This window comes from Cololabis saira, chromosome 5, assembly GCF_033807715.1.
Source record: "Cololabis saira isolate AMF1-May2022 chromosome 5, fColSai1.1, whole genome shotgun sequence".
In the NCBI taxonomy this organism is placed as follows: Eukaryota; Metazoa; Chordata; class Actinopteri; order Beloniformes; family Belonidae; genus Cololabis; species Cololabis saira.
Window position 1 is genome coordinate 36,455,327 of NC_084591.1, and position 24,089 is coordinate 36,479,415.

The 24,089-nt window shown below is 41.2% G+C and overlaps 3 protein-coding genes across 4 annotated transcripts in view; 2 read left to right on the forward strand and 1 right to left on the reverse strand.

Moving 5' to 3' along the window:
- Positions 1-4,139, forward strand: part of sema4ba (sema domain, immunoglobulin domain (Ig), transmembrane domain (TM) and short cytoplasmic domain, (semaphorin) 4Ba) — a 45,886-nt gene extending 41,747 nt beyond the window's left edge. For both annotated transcript variants that reach the window (XM_061721884.1, XM_061721885.1), the window contains 4 exons: positions 30-145; positions 491-648; positions 737-828; positions 923-4,139. In XM_061721884.1, the coding sequence (XP_061577868.1) occupies positions 30-145; positions 491-648; positions 737-828; positions 923-1,695 (1,139 nt within the window). In that variant the 3' untranslated portion in view covers positions 1,696-4,139. The remainder of the gene's footprint in view (positions 1-29; positions 146-490; positions 649-736; positions 829-922) is intronic.
- Positions 4,140-6,327: 2,188 nt separating this feature from the next.
- On the forward strand, positions 6,328-23,858 carry rasef2 (RAS and EF-hand domain containing 2). The gene is made up of 17 exons (XM_061721879.1): positions 6,328-6,629; positions 8,745-8,897; positions 11,426-11,516; positions 12,443-12,538; positions 14,301-14,378; positions 14,457-14,572; positions 14,647-14,715; positions 14,931-15,012; positions 15,145-15,215; positions 15,315-15,495; positions 15,598-15,699; positions 20,202-20,346; positions 21,294-21,375; positions 21,534-21,648; positions 22,706-22,819; positions 22,914-22,990; positions 23,064-23,858. Exons 1-17 carry the CDS (start codon positions 6,328-6,330, stop codon positions 23,164-23,166), a joined length of 1,977 nt encoding a protein of 658 aa, XP_061577863.1. The 3' UTR covers positions 23,167-23,858.
- fkbp16 (FKBP prolyl isomerase 16) overlaps positions 23,410-24,089 on the reverse strand; it is a 38,136-nt gene continuing 37,456 nt past the window's right edge. Inside the window, exon 8 of the mRNA XM_061721880.1 lies at positions 23,410-24,054. Within this exon, the coding sequence (XP_061577864.1) occupies positions 23,968-24,054 (87 nt within the window). The 3' untranslated portion in view covers positions 23,410-23,967. The remainder of the gene's footprint in view (positions 24,055-24,089) is intronic.

A 24,089-nucleotide genomic window follows, 5' to 3' on the forward strand; every position in this document is an offset into this window, starting at 1 on the left:
TTTTGCTGATGAACCGCCTCTTTTTCTAGATGACGGCAGACTTCATAAAGCCATTAATGTCAAAAACAAGATGCACATCATTGAGGAAATGGTGATCTTCCAGGATTCCCAGCCGGTGCAGCACATTGAGCTGGACACTGAAAAGGTAAAGTGAGACGTGCAGTCGTCCTGGAGCTTTCCTGCATGAACCAATAAGCTTCGGCAAATTAGTTCATTGGCAGTTTACAGATTCCACAGGCCATTAGGAGCCAGAGCCTAATGAGCAGACGCGGTGTTCAGTGAGCTAATTACACACAGCTTTCTCTCTCATAGGGTTCTGCAAACAACTGGGGTTTTTCATCAGCTGGATTTCAATCCTGGCATGTATTTAAAATGGTTGAGAGAAAACCCTGCAGCATGTTAAGGCTACAGTAATACAGGGATGAAAGCTTGAAGATACGCCCCCATTAACTGTATTTGGGCCTCTTGCTCTCTGCTCCCACCTCCACAGGGCCAGCTTTATGTGTCGTCTCTCTCTGAACTGGTGGAGGTCCCAGTAGCCAACTGCACTAATTATCAGAGCTGTGGGGAGTGCATCCTCTCCAGGGATCCGTACTGTGCCTGGAGCGAGAGGCAGTGTGTAGATATCAGGAGCTCTCCTGCAAGCAAGTATGAACTTTTCAATCATTTACTCACATTTCTGTTAAATTTTCAGGTGTCGTGTTTCAGAAGCAGCCTTAACGATCATGTCTTTCAGGGCTGGCGTGCAGGATGTAGACGAAGCAGACACGTCAGCTATTTGCAACAAGACGGCACCAAGCCCGCGGTTTCGTAAACCTCCACCTACACGTACGAGAACTTCCTCTCCCGATAGCCGTCCTCTCTCGCGTCAAATGTGATGCATTTCATGCTGAATGTGTTTTCTGGTTCGCCTTTTCTCCAGGTGCATCGTCGTGCCAGGTGATCATTATCCCGGCCAACACGTTCAAAGTGCTGCCTTGCAAGCCGCGCTCTAATCTGGCGGAAAGTCGGTGGGAGTTCAGCGAGAACGCGGGCCACTTCCATTACCCCAGCCCGGAGGGAGGCCTGGTGGTGGTGGCTCAGGCGGACAGGCAGGACACCTACGAGTGCTGGTCCGTGGAGGAAGGCTTCAGACAGCTGCTGGCAAACTACTGCGTGAGGGGCGAGGCCAGGCAGGAGAGCACAACCCCGGCAGGCCGTTCCCGCGCACCGCAGATCTCCCGGGATGAATCCATCAACCTGCCGGGGGAAACCCGGCTGCTGCAGACCAACACCAAGACCTACTGGAATGAGCTGATCGTGGTGTGCGTCCTGCTCGGATTCTCCCTGGTGGTTTTCTCCCTTTTCGTGATTTACAGACACCGCGACCACATGAAGTCCATGCTCAAAGAGGGGGAGTGCCCAAACATGCAGCAGAAGAAGCCCAAAATCGTTGTTAAGACCGCTGAGAACCTGCCGCTCAACGGTAACGCAGTTCCGACGTCAGTTTCCGATCACAAAGGGTACCAGACCCTTAACGACAACTATATCTGCAGCACTCCGCCGCACGAGTGCTCATCCCCAGACAACAGCAAGAGCTTCTCGGAGTCTGAGAAGAGGCCTCTGAACTCGAGAGAGAGCCACGTAGAGATCTCCCCCACATGCCCGCGGCCACGAGTCAGACTAGGCTCTGAAATCAAAGACTCGATAGTGTGAGGCCGGCTTCATGTTGCATGGAGTGAACTCAAAAAGAAAACAGTGCACTTGTTTAGAAAGACAAAACATGATAAGACGGGGAAGAAGCGCTCTCATGGACAAGCATTTCTTTACACGGATTTTGCACTTTTTCCTCCTTTTAGTTTTGTCCCTGTGGTTCGATGTGCATTTCATTCTGTTTTCCTCTCACGTGCCCTTATTGATGTGCACCTGAGTCACACTGAAGACGGAGAGGCTCTAGTCTGTCAGACTAATGACGCTTTCACATGCAAGTCACAGGGATGTAGAGGCGGCATCACAGGCATCACGTAGTGATTCAGTTTCGGAGCGCCGCCACTCCGTCCGTCCATACGATACACTGGTAATGCTTTGAAAGGTGAACACGTTGCCTCTAACGCCGACACGGTGTCTGATGTTTTATTTTCATTCTGAGGCTATGCACTATGTACCGTACTGTAGCAAAGTATACATAAGCAAGTCAGTGATGTAAAAAAAAAAAAAAAAAAATGTCCCTGGTTAGCCTGCGTGCATTCATGCCAGTCTTTTCAAAAACTGAACTACAACACAGAAAGAGCAAAAATAAGAATAATTACAAGATTAGATTCACACGTTAGATGAAATGTATTCATAAAAGGAGCACACAAAGAACACACTAAATGAAGTCGCAAATATACAGTTATGTATGTTTAAAGTATTTGGATTGTTTCTGGGTTTAAATATTCCTCTAACGAGGCCTGAATTCGAACTTTTCTACAACTGAATGTGAGAAAAAAAAAAAAGCTCATTCCAGGTATTATCATGCTGTTCTTCGTGAGATAGCCAGTCTATGCAAAGCACATAATGTGAAGTGAGGTGAACGTAAAGAAAACCTCGCCTTGAGACCGAGTAAGCACAAAGGTACTGGCGCTGTGAATGACTTTAGAGTCTGTGGCTCTGCAAAAAGAAAAAAAACCGCAAGTATGCAAGAGAGTTCAGCCATTTTCGGTGTGTTTTAGTGAAGGAGATCACGGATCTCGTGGCCGTACAAGACACAGGGGTCAAGGATCGTCACGGACATCTGTGGCAGTTGAATTACTGCAGCATGATGAAACTTTTACTGATGAGGTGGCAACATATTTGATATTAGAGGTCATACTTTAGTGTTTTAAACATCTGGCACTGTTTTCAAAGGGAAATGATAAAAAGAAAAAAAAAGGTATTTTAATAAAACACCAGTATATTCTCACTTTTGATAGACATATTAAGTGTGGAGCGTTATCAATGAAAGGGAGAAAACAGCCTCTGCTTGCTTAAATGGTCTTAAAGGCAACCATCAGAGCAATAACTTTCATTCTCATTCAGTAATAAACATATGAAATGTCCATTTAGTTTTTCTTATTTGTGCAAAAATAATGAATAGTTTACTGTACCACATAAACCGCCAAATGTATAGGTCACGTGACACCATGACCGTGTACACCATAGCAAGTCTTACTTGAGTTTGATTCAGAATTACAGAATGAAATTTCATGCATTGAGAGAAGGTGTGCAACTTGACAAAAGAAAGCTTGGGATTTGCACGTGATGATGAAAGCCTTAGTATAATGCAGGTTATAGATGCGAGTACAAATCTGCCTTGGTCTAAACGAACAATGCCTTCTGATGTAATAATAATGTGACGTGCCTCTTGAGATCAATAGCTAACCAGGTAGGGGTGCTGCAGAGTCAGATGTGATGCTGCGGCCGTGACAGGACTGGCCAACCTTCAGAAACGATGACGCAACCAAGAATCCACGCAGTTGAGCACCTGCTCACGTGGTCTTTCTTTAACTTCACTATCTGATCGGATGGCTTCGACTGCAGTCAGGGATGAAATTTTATTCTTAAACATTAGTACATAAATAACCACTTTGAAAGAAAATATGAAAAGTATTATGGTACATTTCTTGTAAAATGCACTGCAAAAAAAAGAGTTTTGATTGCGAGGGGTGGTCACCTGTAATCCCTCGTGCAGTATGAAAGATTCATGCTTCGACTGTTATTACTAACACACACAAGCAGCAGCTTTTAGTAAAGTGGCTGTCATCCGAAATATATTGAATTTGCTACAGCAAGTGCACAAGAAATACAAAATAGTAGTGTTTTAGTCGAATGTGTGCAGGTTCTCTGAGACGAGGCCACAACTATTAAAGCCACGGTGTAAGTATTGGTGTCTGCTCTCTTAATGAACCACTGTAGTCAGGCCTTCTGTACGCGTGGCTCAGACTCTCGTCGACATGTATTGTACAGCAAGTAAAAGTTCTGTTTTTGTTTTTGTAAATTCAGCTGCCAATGTACAAATATTTGTGAATTGTATTTTTTGTATCATACATCACAGTTTTTTTGTTGTTTTTTTTTCCTTTTTTGTACTGTATATAAAAACATTTTATTTTAATTTTTCTAATAAATATCAAACGGATAACTTATTTTTACTGGAACAAATCGTGACTTTAACACATGCTGTGCATGGATGCGCAGGACGCTGGTGTTAAGAGTGAAGACAGAATGCTTTGCTGTGTTTTTGGACTTACCTCAAGTGTTGAAAACGATGTATTCGTACCTTTGATGTCATCGTGCGTCCAGAAAAGAGATGAATGATAGTGTTTTTGTATTTTTATGCTAAATAATCTAAGTCTCCAAACTCCACCACATTTCAGGACTTCATCTAAGCACGCCATAAGGTTAGAATTAACATGACATGAGCGGTGTTTGGTTGCTAAGTGATACGTATATATGTCATAAGTATAATAATATTATATAATATTAATATAATAATATTATATAATATTAATATAATAATATTATATAATATTAATATAATAATATTTGTATATAATAATATGATATAATGTCATCTTGTTTCGGCCAGGCTAAACGGGAAATAGCGGAGCGGTGCGCTGCTACTGCTTCTGTGACACGTCACTTCCTCCCAACGGCAGGAAGTGACGTGTGCACTCTGAATAGTACGTCCGAATTAATGCATACTACTGATATTTACTCAAAATTGTGCCGAACTTAAGTATACTTTTTAGTATATACTGTTTAGTATGGCATTTCGGACGCACCGTAAAGCCGGGCATACACTGTGTGATTATCGGCTCGTTTTGAGCCGATTTTCCAGTCTTTTGGATCGGGACGGATATTGACCCAATCGTTACTCGTGCCTCGTGCAGTGTACGTGGGGTAACGACGAGAGATTAACACCTCACGACGAGCTCCTGATCACAAATCGTGAGGTCGCAAGAAAATCAAGCGTGTTTGAAATCCTGGTCGCTCCTCGTGAAGGAATCGCACAGTTGAAGCAGCTACGACCCGATTGGACTCATCCTTTCACAGAGAGCATGCGCAATCTCTGATGTCACGTCAAAAACTATTATTTGTAGTTTAAGTGTTGCAAATTCACATTACAAATCATGTTTTAATAGCAGAAAAAAAGACCGCATTTCCACGTACGGTGCGGGTTGCCGCGTACCCTACGCCGTAGGCTCTGCGTTGATGTAACGCAGAACCATAAATCAGCCTTCAGTGCGCGCTCTGCGCTGTTCTGAACACTTCTCTGTTGTGCTCATTTTGCTGGGACGCCGGGTCCCTCCGCCGAGACACAACTTTTGCGGTATGCGTTCATTGTTGTGTCTAAAAATGATGCGCAGTGCCGACCCAATCAGAAACGGTACAGATATTTGGGGATTTTTTTTATATATGTAAAAAAATAAAATGATAAAAAAATAAAGGATCCCCATAACCTTTGATCGGGTGGGCAGGACGCACGTTTGGGTGGACACAGCCCACCCCTGCCCCAAAACCGGCCTCGAGTTCCAGTACACAGAGGTCCGACGGGAGGATTATGATTGTATAGTGTGAGCAGATGGGTCGCATCCGAGTATCGGCTCTTACAGTGTGAGAACATAAATTGTGGGCTGTGAACTTTTGAACTCCGCGATCTAGTCGTGCAGTGTGAGATGGGTCTCAAACGATTTAAAATATCGCACAGTGTATGCCCAGCTTAAGTTTCTGGGCTCACCCAGAAGAAGAAGGGGGTGGAGTGAAGTTGCTGACTACACCCCGTAAAACCAGCTGCTATGAAGACATGGCAGGAAAAGGACCTTTTGTACTGTTTAGTTGTCATCTTTTAAACCAAATATATCAGATATATTTCTTTAAGACGTCAGGAAATTGTGTCTGCTTTTGGGAAAAAAGCACAGCATATTTTTAAAGATTTTAAATCTTTAAATAGATTTTTTTATAAAGTTGTAGCCTGGCACAGACACTTTATCTGTCAACAGTGGAGCTCAAGGGAAGACGTTCGTGTGTGATAAAAACCTTGACATGCCTACACACCTCCAAGACAAACACACTGCCAGCCTTGCTACTAACTCGGCTCTCTGGCTGCAAACATGACATACAGGTCAAGCAAACACTAACTTCCATTGTCATGGTAACCGAGGGACCGCAGGTGATCGCGGCAACACTGGCTTCCATTGAGTCCGTGTAGCCCCGCCCACACGGAGACCTGGACCAATCAGCGGCTCTGATCGGATATTTGACTTTACCAGCAGCCGGTGCGGTCAGTGTTGACGGAGCAGCGGATTGGGACAGGTTCATCAGTGCATGGCCATGGATCGGCCCGGCCTTCAGAGACTCTTTTCTGCCTGCGACGTGAACAAGTCCGGGGTGATCGAGTTTGAGGACTTCACGGTGGTCTGCCGGGAGCTCGGCGTCCCGGACGCGGAGATCCAAACTCTGTTTGGCAAGTTCGGCGCTGCCGAGGACGGATACATCGACTACAGCAGGTTCTCCTGCAGGTTCCGGGAGGTGTCGGAGACTCTGGACCTGGCGGCTTTCGGCTCCGGGGCAGCCCGAGCCCCGGGGGAAGAGTTCGTGGACAGGGTGGACGCGGGCTCTGTCCTCTCCTGCAGGTAAAGTCACACCTGTAGCCTACTGGCGCTGTTTCCACAGGCCAATGACGTCACTAGATACCTGCAAACTAGCACTACAGGACTGTCTCAGAAAATTTGAATATTGTGATAAAGTTCTTTATTTTCTGTAATGCAATTGAAAAAACAAAAATGTCATACATTCTGGATTCATTACAAATCAACTGAAATATTGCAAGCCTTTTATTATTTTAATATTGCTGATTATGCAGTTTAAGATTAAGATTCCCAGAATATTCAAATTTTTTGAGATAGGATATTTGAGTTTTCTTAAGCTTTGGGTACAGCGTGGAAAAAAATGCACAATCAATTGTCATGGATGAGAGTTGGTGAGAGACTAGTTTGTAGCATTATTATATTTTTGAAAAACATTTATATATCAAGTAAACCTACTAGTCTCTCTCTTCTCAGCTGTTGCTCGCTAGTGATAGTCACAACTATGGCACTAGACAAGCCTTGAGGTGTTAGAAAATACTTAGACGAGCTGTAAAGCAGAAAGAGGTTGTTGTAGAATGTAACTAATGTTTTTGTCAGTTAATTGTAATCTCTTAGGAGTTATGAATGTTTGATTTTCTTTATACTTTTTTGGTTTAATCAAATTAGTATGCTAAGTGAGGTTATCATTACTATATTGATATATGTTTTATCTTTGTTTACTTTTGTATGTATTTTATGTCTGTTATATTTTAATTTATCATTATTTGTCATGTAGGATAATAGTTCTGGTTTTCTTTTTCCTTTGGTAGATGTGTGAATGTATATATTATATTTGTTCTTTAATTGTTTTTTTGTGTATTTTTTAATTGTATTGTAATTTTTAATTGACCCCAGAAAGAATAGTCGCTGCTGAGGCAGTGACTAATGGGGATCTACAATAAATAAATAAATATTACAGCATATCAAATAAGCAATCAAACAGGCCTACTGAATGAGCTGATGTGAAGGTAGGGAACAGCACATTAATAATAATTTTCATGTATTTTTATTATATCATTGGTTACTGCTGTACCTGTTTGCTCTTCTTCCAGCAAATATATTGAGAAAATAACAAAATATGACATATGTGGTCCAGTTAGTCATTTGATTTGGTGCCCCGTGGGTGCTTGCCCATTTCAGTATATGGATAATCCGGCCTAGTTTAGAGGTAGGATGTGGAGGTTTATACCTGCCACTAACTGCTGTTTTGTCTGGTCTGGTGCAGCACTCCCGGTGAATAAAGATGCAATTCGTCCCTATCTACCACGGATATTTAAAACAAATCTACAAAGAAACAAGAAGAAACCATAGTAACTTTAAACTAGAGAGAACTCCTGAAAGCACAAACCCCCCCCGTTCAATTAATCAAACAATGATATTTGACTTTATTTTCAAAAGTATTGGTCTTTAGTGGAGCACAAGGACGGATTATGGTCCAGTAGGTCCATGGGCCTCGGCTTGTTGAAGACCCCCCAGGGTTATGGATGGATAGATTTATGAAGGAGAAAACACAACTTTGTTACCTAACTTGACTCAATGGATGTGCAGTTCTTTCAAATATGTGTTTTTATCAACATTTCAAAATGTGATATTGGGTTTTGGAATTGAAATTAAGCTTGTGAGAAAGTTATTGATCATTTTACATCTAGTTCTGACTGATTTGATGTGTTTTGTATGCGGTTTGTTCCAAGTGAGATAAGACGTACATTTGGACCCAGTCTTCAACTATGTACCATTGCAAGCATGGGGCCAACAGGTAACCCAAGGCCAGTCCCACCTGGGCCTCAACCTTTTCAGCCCATTTACATCTCCAATGGAGCCCACACACAAATGTGGGCTGGAATGATCTTTTGGACATCTGTGTGAAGTGTCCTGTAGGCCTCATCCAGGTTTTAAAATCTTACTTATATTTTCTCTTGCCATTCAGTTCTCGTCACTCTGTACTGTTTCATATGAAAGGGGCGTCATCTTGGATCAAATTGGAGGTTTTCATCCCCACTTCACAAACTCCAACAGCCACCTTTCATTTCTTTGCGAGATGTTGCATTTTTGGGCAGCGCAGCAGGAAATGGCTCTCATCTGTTCACTGCTGGTAGTAACTGTTTGTTCTCCACCTTCCAGCCTCAGGGAGCAGCTGGCTGATCTTCACCAGGCCATTCACTCCTCTGCAAACATAACTCTTCTGGAAGCGTATGAGGAAATTGTCAACTCTCTGATCAGTCAAAGCTTGGACAACAAGCTCGAATGTGCACAGCTGACGACCAGTTTGAAGCGGTAAGAAAAGAAATGGCTGTCACGTGTGGCCTTGAAGTCACATCACATACAGTCACTAAATGTAAGAACGTTCTCTTTCGTCTTCACGGTTTTATGTGTCATGACGTGACGTAAAAAGATTATTTGGTCCTTACCAGGTCTTTAAAGTTAATACAGTCTGAGGTGAATAACGACTGCAAACTTTATTTGTGAGAAAAAAAAACTAAAAATGCTACTATCCACCAGATACTGGCTAGTTTAATGATGATGGTCAGATTTCTTCAAGAAAGCTGCAGATCTCTTTAATTGCCACTACTTAATTCAATTTTAAAAAGCTTGAGATTCTTGGTCATCTTTTATTTTTTCTTGCTTGGTAATATCAGCTTGGTCCTTTTTAATTTGTTAAGATGAGCCCAGCCAAGGCTATATATATAGTGTTATGTGATAGCAGTACGCGTCCTTAAATATTAGTAATGATTTAAAGTTTTATGCGCCTGTTTGGTGCCAAAATTGCACTTTAAGATCAGCTTAAATGTGAAATTGGCTTAAACCTCTTGACAGCAAGAAGATCATTTAATATCACATTGAATCCAATATAGCTATTCTTTGACCACGTTACTGTTTTTTTGTCTTTTCTTTTTTTTTTTTTTTTACGACTGTTTGCATATATTAATGGTTAGTACCATGATTTGGTAAAACCTTTTATCTATGACAGATATATGCATTTTAATCTTGCAGCAGATGTTAGTTTTTTTTTTTTTTAAGGTGTGTGAATGTTGTGCGAGTGTCCTCTTCAACAGTCTGACCCAACATACTCTATCAGCATTTGAATTTCTGATTCTGACAGAGAGGACTAAAATCCCAGGTGTGACACATGAAAGGACAGTGACAGGTGCAGTGTGTGAAGTTTGGTTACTGCTGTCGTGTTTGTGTGACGTGTCTTAGTGGTGAACTGTGTTGCAGTAAAAAGGACAGACATGCGTAAGACCAACCGACATAAAAAGACGGACAGGAAAAGAGAGATAGAGAGATGCAGGTCTGTAAGGTTTGTGTCACAGGCATACATGTATGAACATGCATGCAAATACAAACAAGAGGGAAGGGTACACATACTTGTAAATATATAATTCATTATTAATGTCAGTAAAGACATCTACAGCAACCATAATGGCAATAATCGTATTAACAACCCTAATGTCATTATTGCTGGTTTTATTATCAGTAGTAGTACAAAAGATAACAACGGAAGTCCTTATCATCTCCGCCAACATCCTCCTTCGCTGACCCGGATCCCCCAGGAAGGGAGACCAGAACCACCGTTACAAGGGCTGCTCCTCCATACCTTCACTTCCTCGTTGCCATCGACCAAAAGATGTACACTTACTGTACTTATACATCACTTAACAGTGTGTTTTGGCTGCACTGTAACTTTCTTTAACACAGATGCTTTTTTGATACGTTCCTGTACATTGAGCTCATTCTTCATGCCAGTGCACCTGGTTGGTGTTACAGGTGGTTGCTAGTGACGACTAATGACGGCTGTTAAGTCCACCTGCTTGGCTACAACTCTGAGACGAGTGTACGTTGCTTCTACAAACCAAAAAGGGCAGAAATAATATAAAACAATTTCAACCAATAAACCAAAAGAAAGAAGAAAAAAATCATCTTAAAACTATCATCTTCTAATATTTCCTTCTGTTTCATCAGTTTTAGTCACCATAACAATTTTTCCTACAAAGTCTGGGTGTCTCTGAGAGCAATATTTCAGACACGTGAACCACGTCAGCCATATCATATCTGCTTAGAAGTGATAATATCTCTGCGCTGTTAAACAAAGTTCATCTGCTGTTTCCTCCTTTCCTCGTCAGGTTGATGTTTAAATGTCAAAGTGGAAATGGATGGCACCCCGCCCTGATGACGGGAACCTGTCTTTGTCTTCGTGGTGTCTTACACACACTTGATTATTTCCTGCTGCTCTCCCACAGAATGTCCATCAAACGATGTATAAATGCAGTAACATTCAAACAAGGACACGTACCGTATATATTTGCGAGCTGCACTGGTTATACATTTTAGTTCTTTGTCACGAAATGCAAGTAAATGTTTGTAGTTTGGAGTCCTGTTGACACATGAGACTACAGTGTGAGACAGAATTGTTATTCTTTTGCGACTGAGTCGTTCTGTGGTTCACTAGGCACTTGGCATGAGAGATGACATTCTTCGCTGAAGGAAGTAGGAAGACTTAAGTGTGCTGCCCTGCCCAGGTATTTAAGACTAAAGAAAGCTTGTGTTTTGACAAGCCGTTGAAACAAATGGACCTCCTTTCTTTTGAGATCTATTCAAGAAATACCAGCGAGGACATTTTTGCTTCAGCAGCAGAATCCTCTTCACGCTTGTCCCTCCCCCGGCTCTTGTTTCATGCGTTGTCTGATAAGAGCAGAGTTGAAACAACTGTGTCCTGTTAAAAGTCAAGTCCGGTGTGTGGTTTGCTGTACAGGCATGGCACCTGCGCTAGCAAACATTTGATTACAGGTATTTTTTTGAAACAGAGCTGAGGAGATGAATAACAGTCACCTGGTAGAACTGGAGGAGGATATTCAGCAACAGCTCGCTAGAGCCGAGGAGCGGGTGAGAGACGAGGTGAGTTGCTGTAAGTAGCTGCAGAACTCATGCTCAGTCGTATCTCCTGTGATCCATTGTAATATTTCTAAGAAGCTAACTGAATTATCCACCGTCAATGCAAGTATATTTGATTTATAGTTCCATTTACCATCTTTTGGAATGAAAAGTTTGCATTTTGTTCGAGCTACCTGCATATTTGTGGCACGACATAGGGCTGGCTGATATGGACCAAAAGTCATATCTCGATATTTTCTAGCTGAATGGCGATACTCGATATATATCGATATTTTTTCTGTGCCTTAATTGGGGTTTCCCCCAAAGCATTATAGCATAGCATCTCTGTTAGCTTCATTTTTTTCTGAGGCAAACCCTTAAAAACAGTCAGTTTTAATACAAAGCCTCGTGCCAAATGTCACACAGGTACCTTTGTTAACAGAGGTCTGCACAATATCAAAATGTATAAAACAAATGAAATAAAAATAAACTGCCTGCATATATAGAATAAAAATGCTTCTTGAATAAAATAAAACAAATATCCCTTTCCTGCATAACAATTAAATTAAAATACACTGTGCAATTAATACAATGTAGACAGTAACAGGCAGACTTTAACACTGAGGTTGACAGTTGTGCAAATAACAAAACATTTGTGCAAATCTCAAATAAAACATTCAAGTCAATGTCACAAAATAAGCTATTTCAAAATCATTAAAAAAAAAAAAAAAAAAAAAATTTATAATCGATATAAACGATATTGTCTCGTACCATATCGCGTTTGAAAATATATCGATATATATATTAAAATCTCAATATATGGCCCAGCCCTAGCACGACACACACCAGCCGGCATCGCGTCTCCTCACAAAGAGCCTCTGTGAGATCAGCCGTAAGCCCCAAGTCAAGTTCTGATCAGGTCTGAACTTCTTTCGTTTCGTGTTTTGTAGGAGCAGAAGAAGATGGAAGGAATAATGCTGACCATTGAGAGGAAGCATGAGAACGAGCTCGCAGAGCTGCAGGCCACAGTGGAGAGACTGTTAAAGGTAGGTGTTGACAGGAGACAAGCATCACTCTGTCCTCTATCAAACACCTGTTTTCTAATGAGGACAAGGTAACTGCCTAAAGGACAAACTCCTGCAGTGTGTAGCTCGGACTGATTTCTGGGAAGGAGTAATGGACCAAAAACAGATTTTAAAAAGCCTCCAAATTTCTCAAACGTTCTGTCAGACCATGTTTTTGATTCTTATCAAACTTAATGTGCTTTTTTAAATGCACAGATGTTTATTAATGTCAGGATCCAGCAGAGAGCGTAAACTTCAGCGCTGCTGTCTATCCACTTTGAATGGGGTGAAATCAATCATTGTCAAACTCACAGGACCACGGCCTTGCTCTGTTTGTTCGAGAGCCACTTACAGTAACTCGCAAGTAGTTTCATTTCAGAATTTTTATTTTAGTGTCTTGGGGTGTGTTTGTTTTTTTTGTTGTTGTTTTTAAACCTTTCGTAGAACTGGCTGGCCCACTCCTAATGAGGCAGAACACCAGACACCCTTGGGAAGCCGAGTGTGAATGTAGATAAAGTTTAAGCTGAGATTAGTCGTGAACTTGTCACGTTTACAGGCAGGTCAGGCTGTCAACAGTGAAAGGAGTTTAAGCAGTGTCCTCATTAGAATATTAAGACTGTTATGTTTACAACAGTTAAAAAACAAACACATTTTCTGTATACTCATGTAATTGGAGAAAAATATGCTGTAGTTAAAAACCTAATTTGGATGTTTTGAAATGTCACTTAAAAGATGTCAAATACCCAAAGCAATAATGTGATAAAAAATAAGACAGCATTTCTCAGTGTCTCATCATTGTATGAAGTATGGAAGCAATTCCTGCTGTTGTCCTGTAGATGGGGACAGTTGACAATAAAGCTGGACTAATAATTTAACTCCTTCAGTGTTCAGTATTTGTCAGTTATATCTTATTGAGAGAATGTTAAAGATGTGCACACACTATGTTTACCACCAGAGGTGTCAAAAGTATTCACATTCATTACTCAGGTAGAAGTATAGATACTAGAGTTTAAAAATACTCCTGTTGAAGTATCAAATCAAGTTTTTTATTCAAGTAAAAGTGTAAAAGTACTGGTTTCAAAACTACTTAAAGTATAAAAGTAATGTAAGGGGGAAAAAAGCCATCAAAAATTAATCCATCTAAGTATAATGCAAATATATTAAAGCACCATATATGTGTACTATTGAGCATTAACATGTGTTTCAGAGAGCAGAAGATATGATCACTAGTTGCCTATAAGTATTGTAATGGTGCAAAAAGTCAAACTTCAGAGGCATGTTATCATTTATCCTAACCTTTATTGGAATGTACATCCAAGTTTAGTTGCAGGAATCTGAGGGAACGGATGTAAGAACAAAACTGGACAAGAACATCTGAAACAACCACAACCAAATTCACTCTATCCGGATGGAGCAATTTAACTGGATAGTTTTTTTTTAAAGGCCGAAATGAAATAGAGTAACGAGTACAGATAATTGCGTGAAAATGTAAGGAGTAAAAGTAAAAAGTCGTCTGAAAAATAATTACTCCAGTGAAGTATAGATAACCAAAATTTGTACTTGGTTACTTGACACCTCTGTTTACCACTAGGTTCCAAGAGATTATATCACAGCCATGCAAAAGGTGATATGAACTAGGAATTGTGCTTTTGCTGTTCTTTAGTGTGTTTGGTTTTGGTCATTTGACTTAACTCATCAACTGAAACTCTCAATCAAACTTTTTGTATTTCTGTTTGTCATCAAGAGTGAGGAAGACTCTGAACTCAGCCAGTCCAGGGAGGAGGTGCTCAGACTGAACCGGCAGATCAGCGGTCTGACGCAGGTAAGTCCCGTTGGGCTCCAGAAAGAAGAAACCACACCTGTGCAGCGTCGCATCGTTAATGCCGGCCTCTCGTTGCAGGAAAACGAGCAGCTCCAGAGTTCTCTGCTGCAGGCGCAGACGGACATCGCCGTCCTTCACTCGGAGCTGGACAAGCTGAAGAACATGTACGCAGACCAGAAAGCTCAGTATGAAAGGTAAAAAACCCCATCAGCTTGTGTCGGAGACGAAGAAATAACAGCCAATAAAATGCGAGTGTATGTTTGTGCAGAGATACGGAGGATTTGAAGAGGATGGTCTTGGAGTACCAGTCGTACTCGAGTCACATTCAGGTCCTACAGTGAGTCTGTCTGAGCTGATTATGTTTTCTATTTTGAGGTGTCTGAATCAACACTGCATGAGTTGTAATGGATACCAGCTGCTTTTGTCACACATTTAATGTTAATTCACCACTGTACGCATGCAAGAGACGAGGCCAGTGTCTAAAATATCTTCCAGCTGTAAGTGCGTGTATGTTTCTGACCGTGTCTTCTGTTTTCTTAAATGTTTCATCAGGGAAACGAATAAAAAGCTGTATGACAGTAATGACGGGCTCCGTTCAGCTCTAGCCTCTGAAGTGGTTACAGCTAAAAGGAGGGTAAGTTCCTAGTTTGCTGAAGGCACATGTCCTCATACTTACTCGCTTTGTGTCAAATGAAAGCTGACTGTTCCCACTGGTTCAAGGGTAAAAGAACATTCTCCCTGCTGGTGTTTCTAATCTGCTCAACAGCTTTCTCCCCAAAATGAGACCCCGGCCCGAAGAATGAAACCTCTACGACAAAGCACGCTCAATAATGGCAGGTACATGACGCTCCTTTTGCTTTCACGCCGCCTGACTTTACGGATGGATTGTAACAGTTTCAAGCCTGTTTGTTTGTGTGTGTTGGGGCTTGGGTGCAGCTCGGAGCAGAATCCCAGCATCTCCCATGTGTCCACCTGGGCCGACAGGTACCTGGACAGCGGGTTGTCCCTGCCGATGGACATAGCCGAGAGCTCGGGCAGCGACTACGACACTGACGACACCAGGAGCTCTGTGGAAACCGTGCATCACAGCTACTCGTACGTCCCGTCCGACGTGGAGGTCAGAGAAACCAGCAGAGTCCCAGTGTGGCGCGGAGGGTGAAAAATAAAACGCCACTATTCTCTCAGGACTTCACATGCGTGTTGCGCTTGTTTGCTCTAGATATCAGAGGTGAAATCTGAGGCTGCAGTGTCGGTGGCTCCCAGCAAAGCCAGCTCCGTCGCCTCCTCCCTTCGAAGACGCCTGTCAGCCTTTTCCACACAGGTAAAAAATAAATAACAGCCAAGAATTTAGTACACAATGCAAGATCAGTTCATCAACCCATAGCTTTCTCAGTAAAGAGCGGTCATCTCTGGAATGGACTCCCGAATGAAATAAAATTGGTATCAGATAGCAGAATCTTTGCATCCATGGTTAAGAACTGGCTGATTGTGAACATGATTGTACCAACTTTTGAAATGTTGTTACTGTCTGTGTTGTGATGCGTGTTGAGAGGGAGTGAGGGAGTATGTGTATGATGTGTGGAGATTGTGGGATTATGTGACTGTTTATTTTGTGATTGTTTTTAAATAGATGTAATTTTGTATTATAGGTCCTAGATATTGTTTTTTTGTGTTTTATTGTTAGAAAAGCCCAACTAGGGACAGGAGTTGCAAATTAGCAATAGCTATAAACTCTATGTGCAGAACATCAGTTGCTGTCATTGTACTGAAACTATGTTTAAACTGCATTGTCCCTATCAACTAAACCAATAAAATAAAAAAAAATAAAATAGTGTATTCACAATAGAAACCACATCAACTCTTTAAATGGCAGAAACTTTCAGCTTGTCATTCTTTTAAACTCGGACCGCATGTGTCTGGGAGCGGAGGAGGCCAGGTTTGCTGTAGCGTTTGTGTGAATGTGAGCAGTTTTAGCTCTTCAGAGTTCATCTCGCTACATGTGTCAGCAGTCGCATCATCAATAGACACCACGGGTCCGTTTCACAAAGCAGGTTTAGTGAAAACTCTGAGTCTGTTAACCCTGAAATGAGGGAAACTCTGAGTTTTCCGTTTCACAAAGGGAGGTAACTCAAACCAGAGAAAGAGGAGTAACTCTAGCCCGTTTCACAAAGAGAGGTAACTTAAGCTCTCGGTCAGTTACCGTAGTAACAGACGCTCTGAATCTAACCTGGTCAGTTACCGTAGTAACAGACCCTCTGAATCTAACCTGGTCAGTTACCGTAGTAACAGACCCTCTGAATCTAACCTGGTCAGTTACCGTAGTAACAGACCCTCTGAATCTAACCTGGTCGGGACCAGGTTTATCTCAATGAACCTGGAGTTTCTCTGTGTCTCCGCCTCTTTCAGAGCCACACGCACATTTGATTTCCTCATTCATTCAGTCACCAGGCGAGTTTTGGCGAAGTTCTGTCATTAAAAACAGAGTCAGTATATATTAGAAGTCCATTGTCACGAACACGGCATGTCCTTTTGATGAAGACACAATTGATGAAGGTGCAGCATTAATGCGCAGAGAATTAAATATTCGTCGGGAGATGGTTATTATCAGACCACGTAATACATGTACATTATACATAGTCTCATTACAGGCAAAGCAATATATGTTAATCCTTTATTTGTTATAATTTTGATGATTGAATTGTTTATTGATTTCATAATATATTCAAATTTTTTGAGATTTTTTTATTTGGGGTTTTCATAAACTGTGAGCTATAGTCTAATCATCAAAATTATAACAAATAAAGGCTTGAAATATCTCACTTTGTATGTAGTGGGAAATAATATTTGTTTCACCTTAAGTTGAATTTACTACGAATTAAGTTTTGCAATATTTTCAAATTTTCCGACCTCCACCTGTATATTATTACATGAATAAATAAGAGCATAATATGTGTCTGTATTGGTTCAATACGGAACGCAACTTTTAATTCCCAATTACGGAACAATTTGGTATTTCAAGGGACGGGTGGCAAGCCTACATAAACCTGTCCAAGCCATCAAAGACTTCCACAGTATTGCAGGTGAATGATGTAGAGGTCTGTTAAATTAATTTTATATTATATTCTGTGCTGCGGTGTTACTCTTTTTTCAAAAAACATGTTCAAATTCGCCGTATGCGCGCATTCAAATCTCTAATTCCATTCGGGTGAAAAAAGCAGACTTCCTCTTTCCCGTTGCCATGGTGACTCGTCGAATCAGGGCTCCATTGATGCTGGCTTTTCATAGTTGTGGTGAACGCGCTTAACTCCAGGTGAAACTACTTAGAGTTGAGTAAATTCACTCAAATCCGCTGTTCTGGAACTGAAAACTCAGAGTTTCCGATCTCAGAGTAGATCAACTAAGCGTTCAGGATTAGACTCAGAGTTTGTTGAACCTGCTTTGTGAAACGGACCCAAGGGAGCCCGTTCCTCTGGCAACCATACAGGCCCGTACCATAACGCTGCTTCCACCATGTTTGACACATGATGTGGTGTTTTGGATCTTGAGTTTGAGTTTTTCTTCCCTGTATATTTGTCTTCCCCTCACGCTGATACAAGTTTATCTTTGTTTCATCTGTCCAAAGCATCTGACTTCAGAACATGGGAGGTGTTTTCAAGTAAAGTCTAATCCAGTTCTTGAACGTTACCAGTGGTTTGTACCCTTCTGGATTTACATTCACGAAGGCGTCTGTTGACGGTAGATTCCGTCAGTGATATTCCTACGTTCTCCAGCAGTGTTTCTTCTGCTGAATGTGTGAAGAGGTTTTTCTTCACCAAGGAATGGATTGTGTGATCATCCACCTTAGTTGTCTTACAGGTTTTTTGATAATATTGAGCTAATTTTTTTCATTTTTTTTTTTTTAAGAATCTACAAAACTGTAGATTTGGGCACACTCCATTTGTAGATTTGTCTTTTTTTTTTTACTCCTTTGGCCTCCTTGAACTGATATCTCCTTAGATTTCACTTTGGTAGCTCCAGTCAACGAGCTGAAAAATGCCACAACAAAACCCCAAATCAACTCCAGACCTTTAATCTGCCTCATTTGTCTTGGAGTGACAAAGGAATTGCTGCTAATGACTTATTTTCAGTTAGCTGTCCAAACCCTTTGTAGCCTTTGGAAGTGGGGGTACTTTGCATAAAACGGCTGTAATTCCTAAATAGGAAGGGCCACACTTATGTGAAACGTCTTAAATTAAAGCTGAAAGTCTGCACTCTGATCACATCTTGATCTGTTGTGGTGGAATATAAAAGCATAAAGGAAAAAGCTCTTCTTGGCCTTAACTTGTAAATCTTTCCGTCCTACAGGTACTTTTGATGATTAGTGTGTATAGTCGATGATGGGATATTCAAACACTTGACTACTTTACACTGAGGAAAATTATTGTAATGTTCTTTCAGAATGTTTACACTCTAAGATGATCGTTTTATATCTAGTCATGTCACAGATTTGATGCCTATGAGCCTCCAGGTGTTTCTTTTTAGTACCGTGGTCCTGGTACCACATTTTGAATATATGTGGCTTCCATCAAATACAAAATTAGCTAATATTTTTTTAACTTATTTGATATATTTTCTGTCTTCCATTGTGAGTAAAAAGTGGGTTTATTAGTTTTTCAAAATGATTATATTCTGTTATCTGTCTCATCTCTTTTAGAGATGCTGTCTAAAATGTTGGTCGGCGTAGCAACATTTTTTTTTAATGCTGAAACCAAAAATAATGATGGGACTAAAACTTAATTCAATGCAACATGTAGTGATGAACTCTCCCAGCTGTTTGTGGGCTCAATCCTCTGGTTCACACGCAGCATTGCCAGTAACAAAGATGCATGTATTTCATGCTAACAAGCCACTCCAAGGTCTACTAGAGAGAAAGAGAAGGAGAGAAGCAACAACGAAAAGAAAGATGCAATTTCATGAGACCCTCAAGTCTGAGTAAGAGTTAGAGGAATTTAAGCTTGTAAAGGAGCTCAGATTCCAGCGTGACCTTCTCGGTGTTTACTTTCAGCTCGGTCATCATCCTGGATGGATGCCTTGTGTGCTTTTCTTGGTTGCCAGGGTACACGCCGTGCAGCGGTTGCTCCCTTTGCCTCTTTTGTTGTGCAAGGGGATTTTGACTTCAAGGAGAACAAAGTTCACAGTCTTCTTTTAAGGTTTAAGCAGAAAAGGCACATCAGTATCAACATGTTCATTTGATTTTAATTTTTTTTTTTTTTTTTTTTTTTTTAATTATAGTTTATCACCTAACCTCAGGAGGAGAAAGTGTAAAACAGTGACGACTCCTATCCCCATGTCTCCTTCAGCTGTCATTACCGGAGTTTTCTTGGTAGTTAACCAAAAAGAAATGAAAGTGAGGCCCCCCAGTTGGTTTGGCGTGTGCACCATATACGGAGGCTATCCCCCTTTAGCAGGTGGCACGGGTTCAAATCCCAGCCCGTTGCTCTTTACTGCGTGTTTTCCCCCCTTGCGTGTTTTCCGTCTAGCCATTTTCAAAATAAAGGCCACTAGAGACACAAAAAATCCTAAAAACGAAAGAGAAAAAAAAAAGGAGTTTAAAACACCTAAACCTAAATTTCAAAGAGTTAGCTTTTATGGATGTTTACTGACAAAAGTGTGCCAATTTGTTTTGCTGGTTTTGTCACTGGAAGTATTTTGTATCGAGTCACTGCAGTTCCCGTAGCACGTGGTGGGGAAAATATAATTTTCTCTTCAGGTATAGACTCAAGTTTTTGTTCTAGCTTCAAGTCATTTGCTTTTGCTTTGTCCATTTGTCGTCCGTGTACACAGCCACTGGAGGAGGATTTATTCGTCAGTGAAGAACCTGCACCGATGTACCGTCTGGTTTTAGCAGGAGACACAGGAACTGGAAAATCGAGCTTCCTTCTGCGGCTGACTCTCAAAGAGTTCAAAGGAGACATTCAGACGACACTTGGTGGGTGCCACCGTCGTGAATTTTAACATTTACCACACTAACTGAGGTCTGTATGGATGTAGCTCTTGGTTGTTTTTTTTTTTTCAATTTCTCTGATCATCACGTGAACTTGCTGAAAATTCGCTCCTGGAACGGTTGGCTATTATTTTGAACGTTTTCTGCTTGTGAATAACCTTTGTCAGTGTAAAATAATGGACTTGTGGAAACGGTGTTATAACCCAGGAAGTGCTTCTCTAACGCTTGGGTCCCACTCCCACTTGAGTCAGTAAGTGTGGTCCCACCAGAAGCAATCCTTCCACAGTTGAACAGATGCATGTCGAGTCATGTTTGGTGCTCAATTTTCCACATGGCAGACTGAGCTGGCAGGAAGTTTGAGACAAGAACATCATAGGCTATAGAGCTAAGTTGCTTTTCAAAAAATTTCACATATCCAGCCAAACGGGCGGAAGCACCCCACATCTGAAACGTGTGGGACCTCCATTTCACTTCATGCTGGAGATGGAGCAAAACTGGGGTGCAGCCTGACTGGGGTGCAGCCTGACTGGGGTGCAGCCTGACTGGGGTGCAGCCTGACCGGGGTACAGCCTGACCGGGGTGCAGCCTGACTGGGGTGCAGCCTGACCGGGGTGCAGCCTGACCGGGGTGCAGCCTGACCGGGGTGCAGCCTGACCGGGGTGCAGCCTGACTCTTGCTCGCAGCTCTTTTCATGTTGGCTTGATGCTAACGTTGCGTTGTTGCCACGGCAAAGAAACTTGCTCTCTAGTCTCAGCCTTTTCTTCTCGCCTATAAAATTTCTCAATATACTCAAACAACTGAAAGTTTATTTTTCAAAAACCTGCTAGGGATTTTAGTACACCTTTCTTGAGATTAAAGAATGGAAAATTGAGAATCTTAAAAGTCTGCAATCTCATTTCAGATGAAAAACTCCCCATTTCTTTTGTTCTCAGGGGTGGATTTCCAGATGAAGAAGATGCTGGTGGACGGGGAGGCCATGAGTCTGCAGATATGGGACACCGCAGGGCAGGAAAGGTATGCCAATCCCTGCAGGATGTATAATATATCAAAGAATTTGCGAAAGAAAAAAGTAGTTTCTGTTCCATCATTGTAAATATATGTCAACGGGTTTTAATGTCAACTCAACAGAAATGCCATTAGATTTAACTGACCTTTATTTCCTTTGACTTCAGGTTCCGTAGTATTGCCAGGTCCTACTTTCGCAAAGCTCACGGAGTCCTGCTGCTGTATGATGTTACCTCGGAGAGCAGCTTTCTCAATGTTAGGGCGTGGGTGGATCAGATTCGGGTAACTATGGTTATCAACTTGAGTTGTTTTCACATCCTTGGTGCAAACTGGATTATTTTGAATAGTTTTTTTTGCATTCACTGTTCATCTAAAGCAGGGGTCGGCAACCCGCGGCTCTAGAGCCACATGCAGCTCTTTAGTACCGCCCTAGTGGCTCCTGGAGCTTTTTCAAAAAAGTTTGACCTTTTTTTTCCATTTTTTAAATTTCTTTTCTTTTTTTTCTTCTTTTTTTTAATTTCTTTTCTTTTTTTCTCATTTCGACTTTTTTCTCGACATTTCGACTTTTCTCGAAATTTTGACTTTTTTCTCAACATTTCGACTTTTTTCCTCAAGATTGTACTTCATCATTAATCTTGACATTTTCGACTTTTTTCTCGACATTTCGACTTTTTTCTCGACGTTTCGACTTTTTTCTCAAGATTGTACTTCAACATTAATCAACATTTTGACTTTTTTCTCGACATTTGGACTTTTTTTTCCTCAAAGTGCATAATGAAAAAAAAAAATCTTCCCTCAGTTATAACTAATATAGAAACATGCAGCATGTGTTGCCTTCATTCTAAGGCTTATACAAGACTTTTCATTTTTTGCGGCTCCAGACATATTTGTTTTTTGTGTTTTTGGTCCAGTATGGCTCTTCCAACATTTTGGGTTCCCGACCCCTGATCTAAAGTGTTTTCAATCCAACCCAAACGCTTCACCAGAAGTCATGTGACAATGGTCAGCAACACTGTTGGCAGAATGTCATGTTCCCATGACAACTGGCCTGAAGCGAAGCGCTGAAAAGCGTAATAACACAATAACTATGCGATTTGACCCCGAGTTGACCTTTTTTTTTTTTTTCCTATCCAGTTCATAAATGAAGCATGACTGCAGCTTAATGCATTTATCTGTGACTGCAGAGTTCATGTGATCCCTCACTACCCACATTGCACTACTGGAAGTTTTAGCTCGTACACATAACGTCCGGATACTGTGTTCACACTGACCGAAGAGAACTGCACTCTCCTTCGATTACCGCCAATGACGTGAAGCCATCCTCTTTGTTTTTCTGAAGGATTCCACCGACGACGACATCTGCCTCTGTATTGTTGGAAACAAGGTGGACCTCCGGGAGCAGCTTCCATCACAGGGATGTGTGAGCACGGCAAACGGAGAAAAGTTAGCCAAGGTGAGCTTTTCCCATCTGGAGGTAACATGCTAATCACTCTTTCTCCGAGATGTCAAAGTAAACTGATGAAGAGATGGAAATGCTTTGTTTGCAGGCATACGGTGCCTTGTTCTTTGAAACAAGTGCCAAAGAGGGAATCAACATCGTGAATACAGTGCTTCATCTAGCAAGGTAGGACACCAGAGGGTTTATTCTTTCACTCTATTTTAAAGAATTAACACGCTTCTTTTTAACTTTCCCATAGAGAAGTAAAGAAAATGGGCAAATTGAGGCGAAAATCAGAATCTCAGGTCAGACTGAGTGAGATCAACCCGAAGAAGACTCTCAGCGGCTGCTGCGGACTCTAGACACCCGTCTGTACATGCACACGGAACAATGAAGGACATCATGCTGCTTTTATTTTGAGAGGAAGAACACAACTCTTCTGTTTATTTTAACTTTGAGATATTTAACTTTTTTACTTTATAGTTTCTTAAATGTTTGATCAAAAGTGAAGGTTTTTATATTTAGAAAAATGCACATGCACAAATATCAATGTATATAATATGAAATAGATTTTAACATTTTATATTTATTTGGAAATAAAATTGTTTTTATGAAATGATGAATTAATAAATTAACATATACACTTAATTTAAGATATTTTTATTTGTTTCACCAGACAGAAAAAGGTGTTTTATTGTCTTAAGAGACCAAATGTCTTACAGACTGGCTTATTTTAGGGAAAATGGACAAGATGTCAAGACTTTATTGTAATTTTCATATCAGTTTTACCTCCTGCACCTTGAGCACTGATCAAATACTTTTTTTTTCCTTTGGTCATGTACTAAACTTAGCTGCAGGTTTTGTTCCACATACATTTTTTTTTTTTTTTAAGCATCTGTTGTAGCAGAACATTTTCCAAGATAAATAGAAATATAATCCCTTTATCCAATAAAACAGATCTGAGAAGATGACTCTTACAAACTTCTGTTGCTCCACAAAAAAAAATACATAAGTGCTGCTGAAGGGGATTCACTCGATTCTTTCAATGAATTCGAGTTCATGCTCCGGTGCTGCCGTGTGGTCTTCAGGGTGGAAACCTGATGAAAGAGGACTGGAGACCCGGCGGCTCCTGCACATCACAGCATTTCCTTCCTGGAGAGACTTCAGTTTCTTGCAGCCAGAACCACTGACGTCACTAAGCTGCTCAAGGCCACCACCAGAGCTCCCAGTATGAGCTTCCAGGAAATTCCCTAAAATGCAACAAAGAGGCCCTGAATCCAGTCTG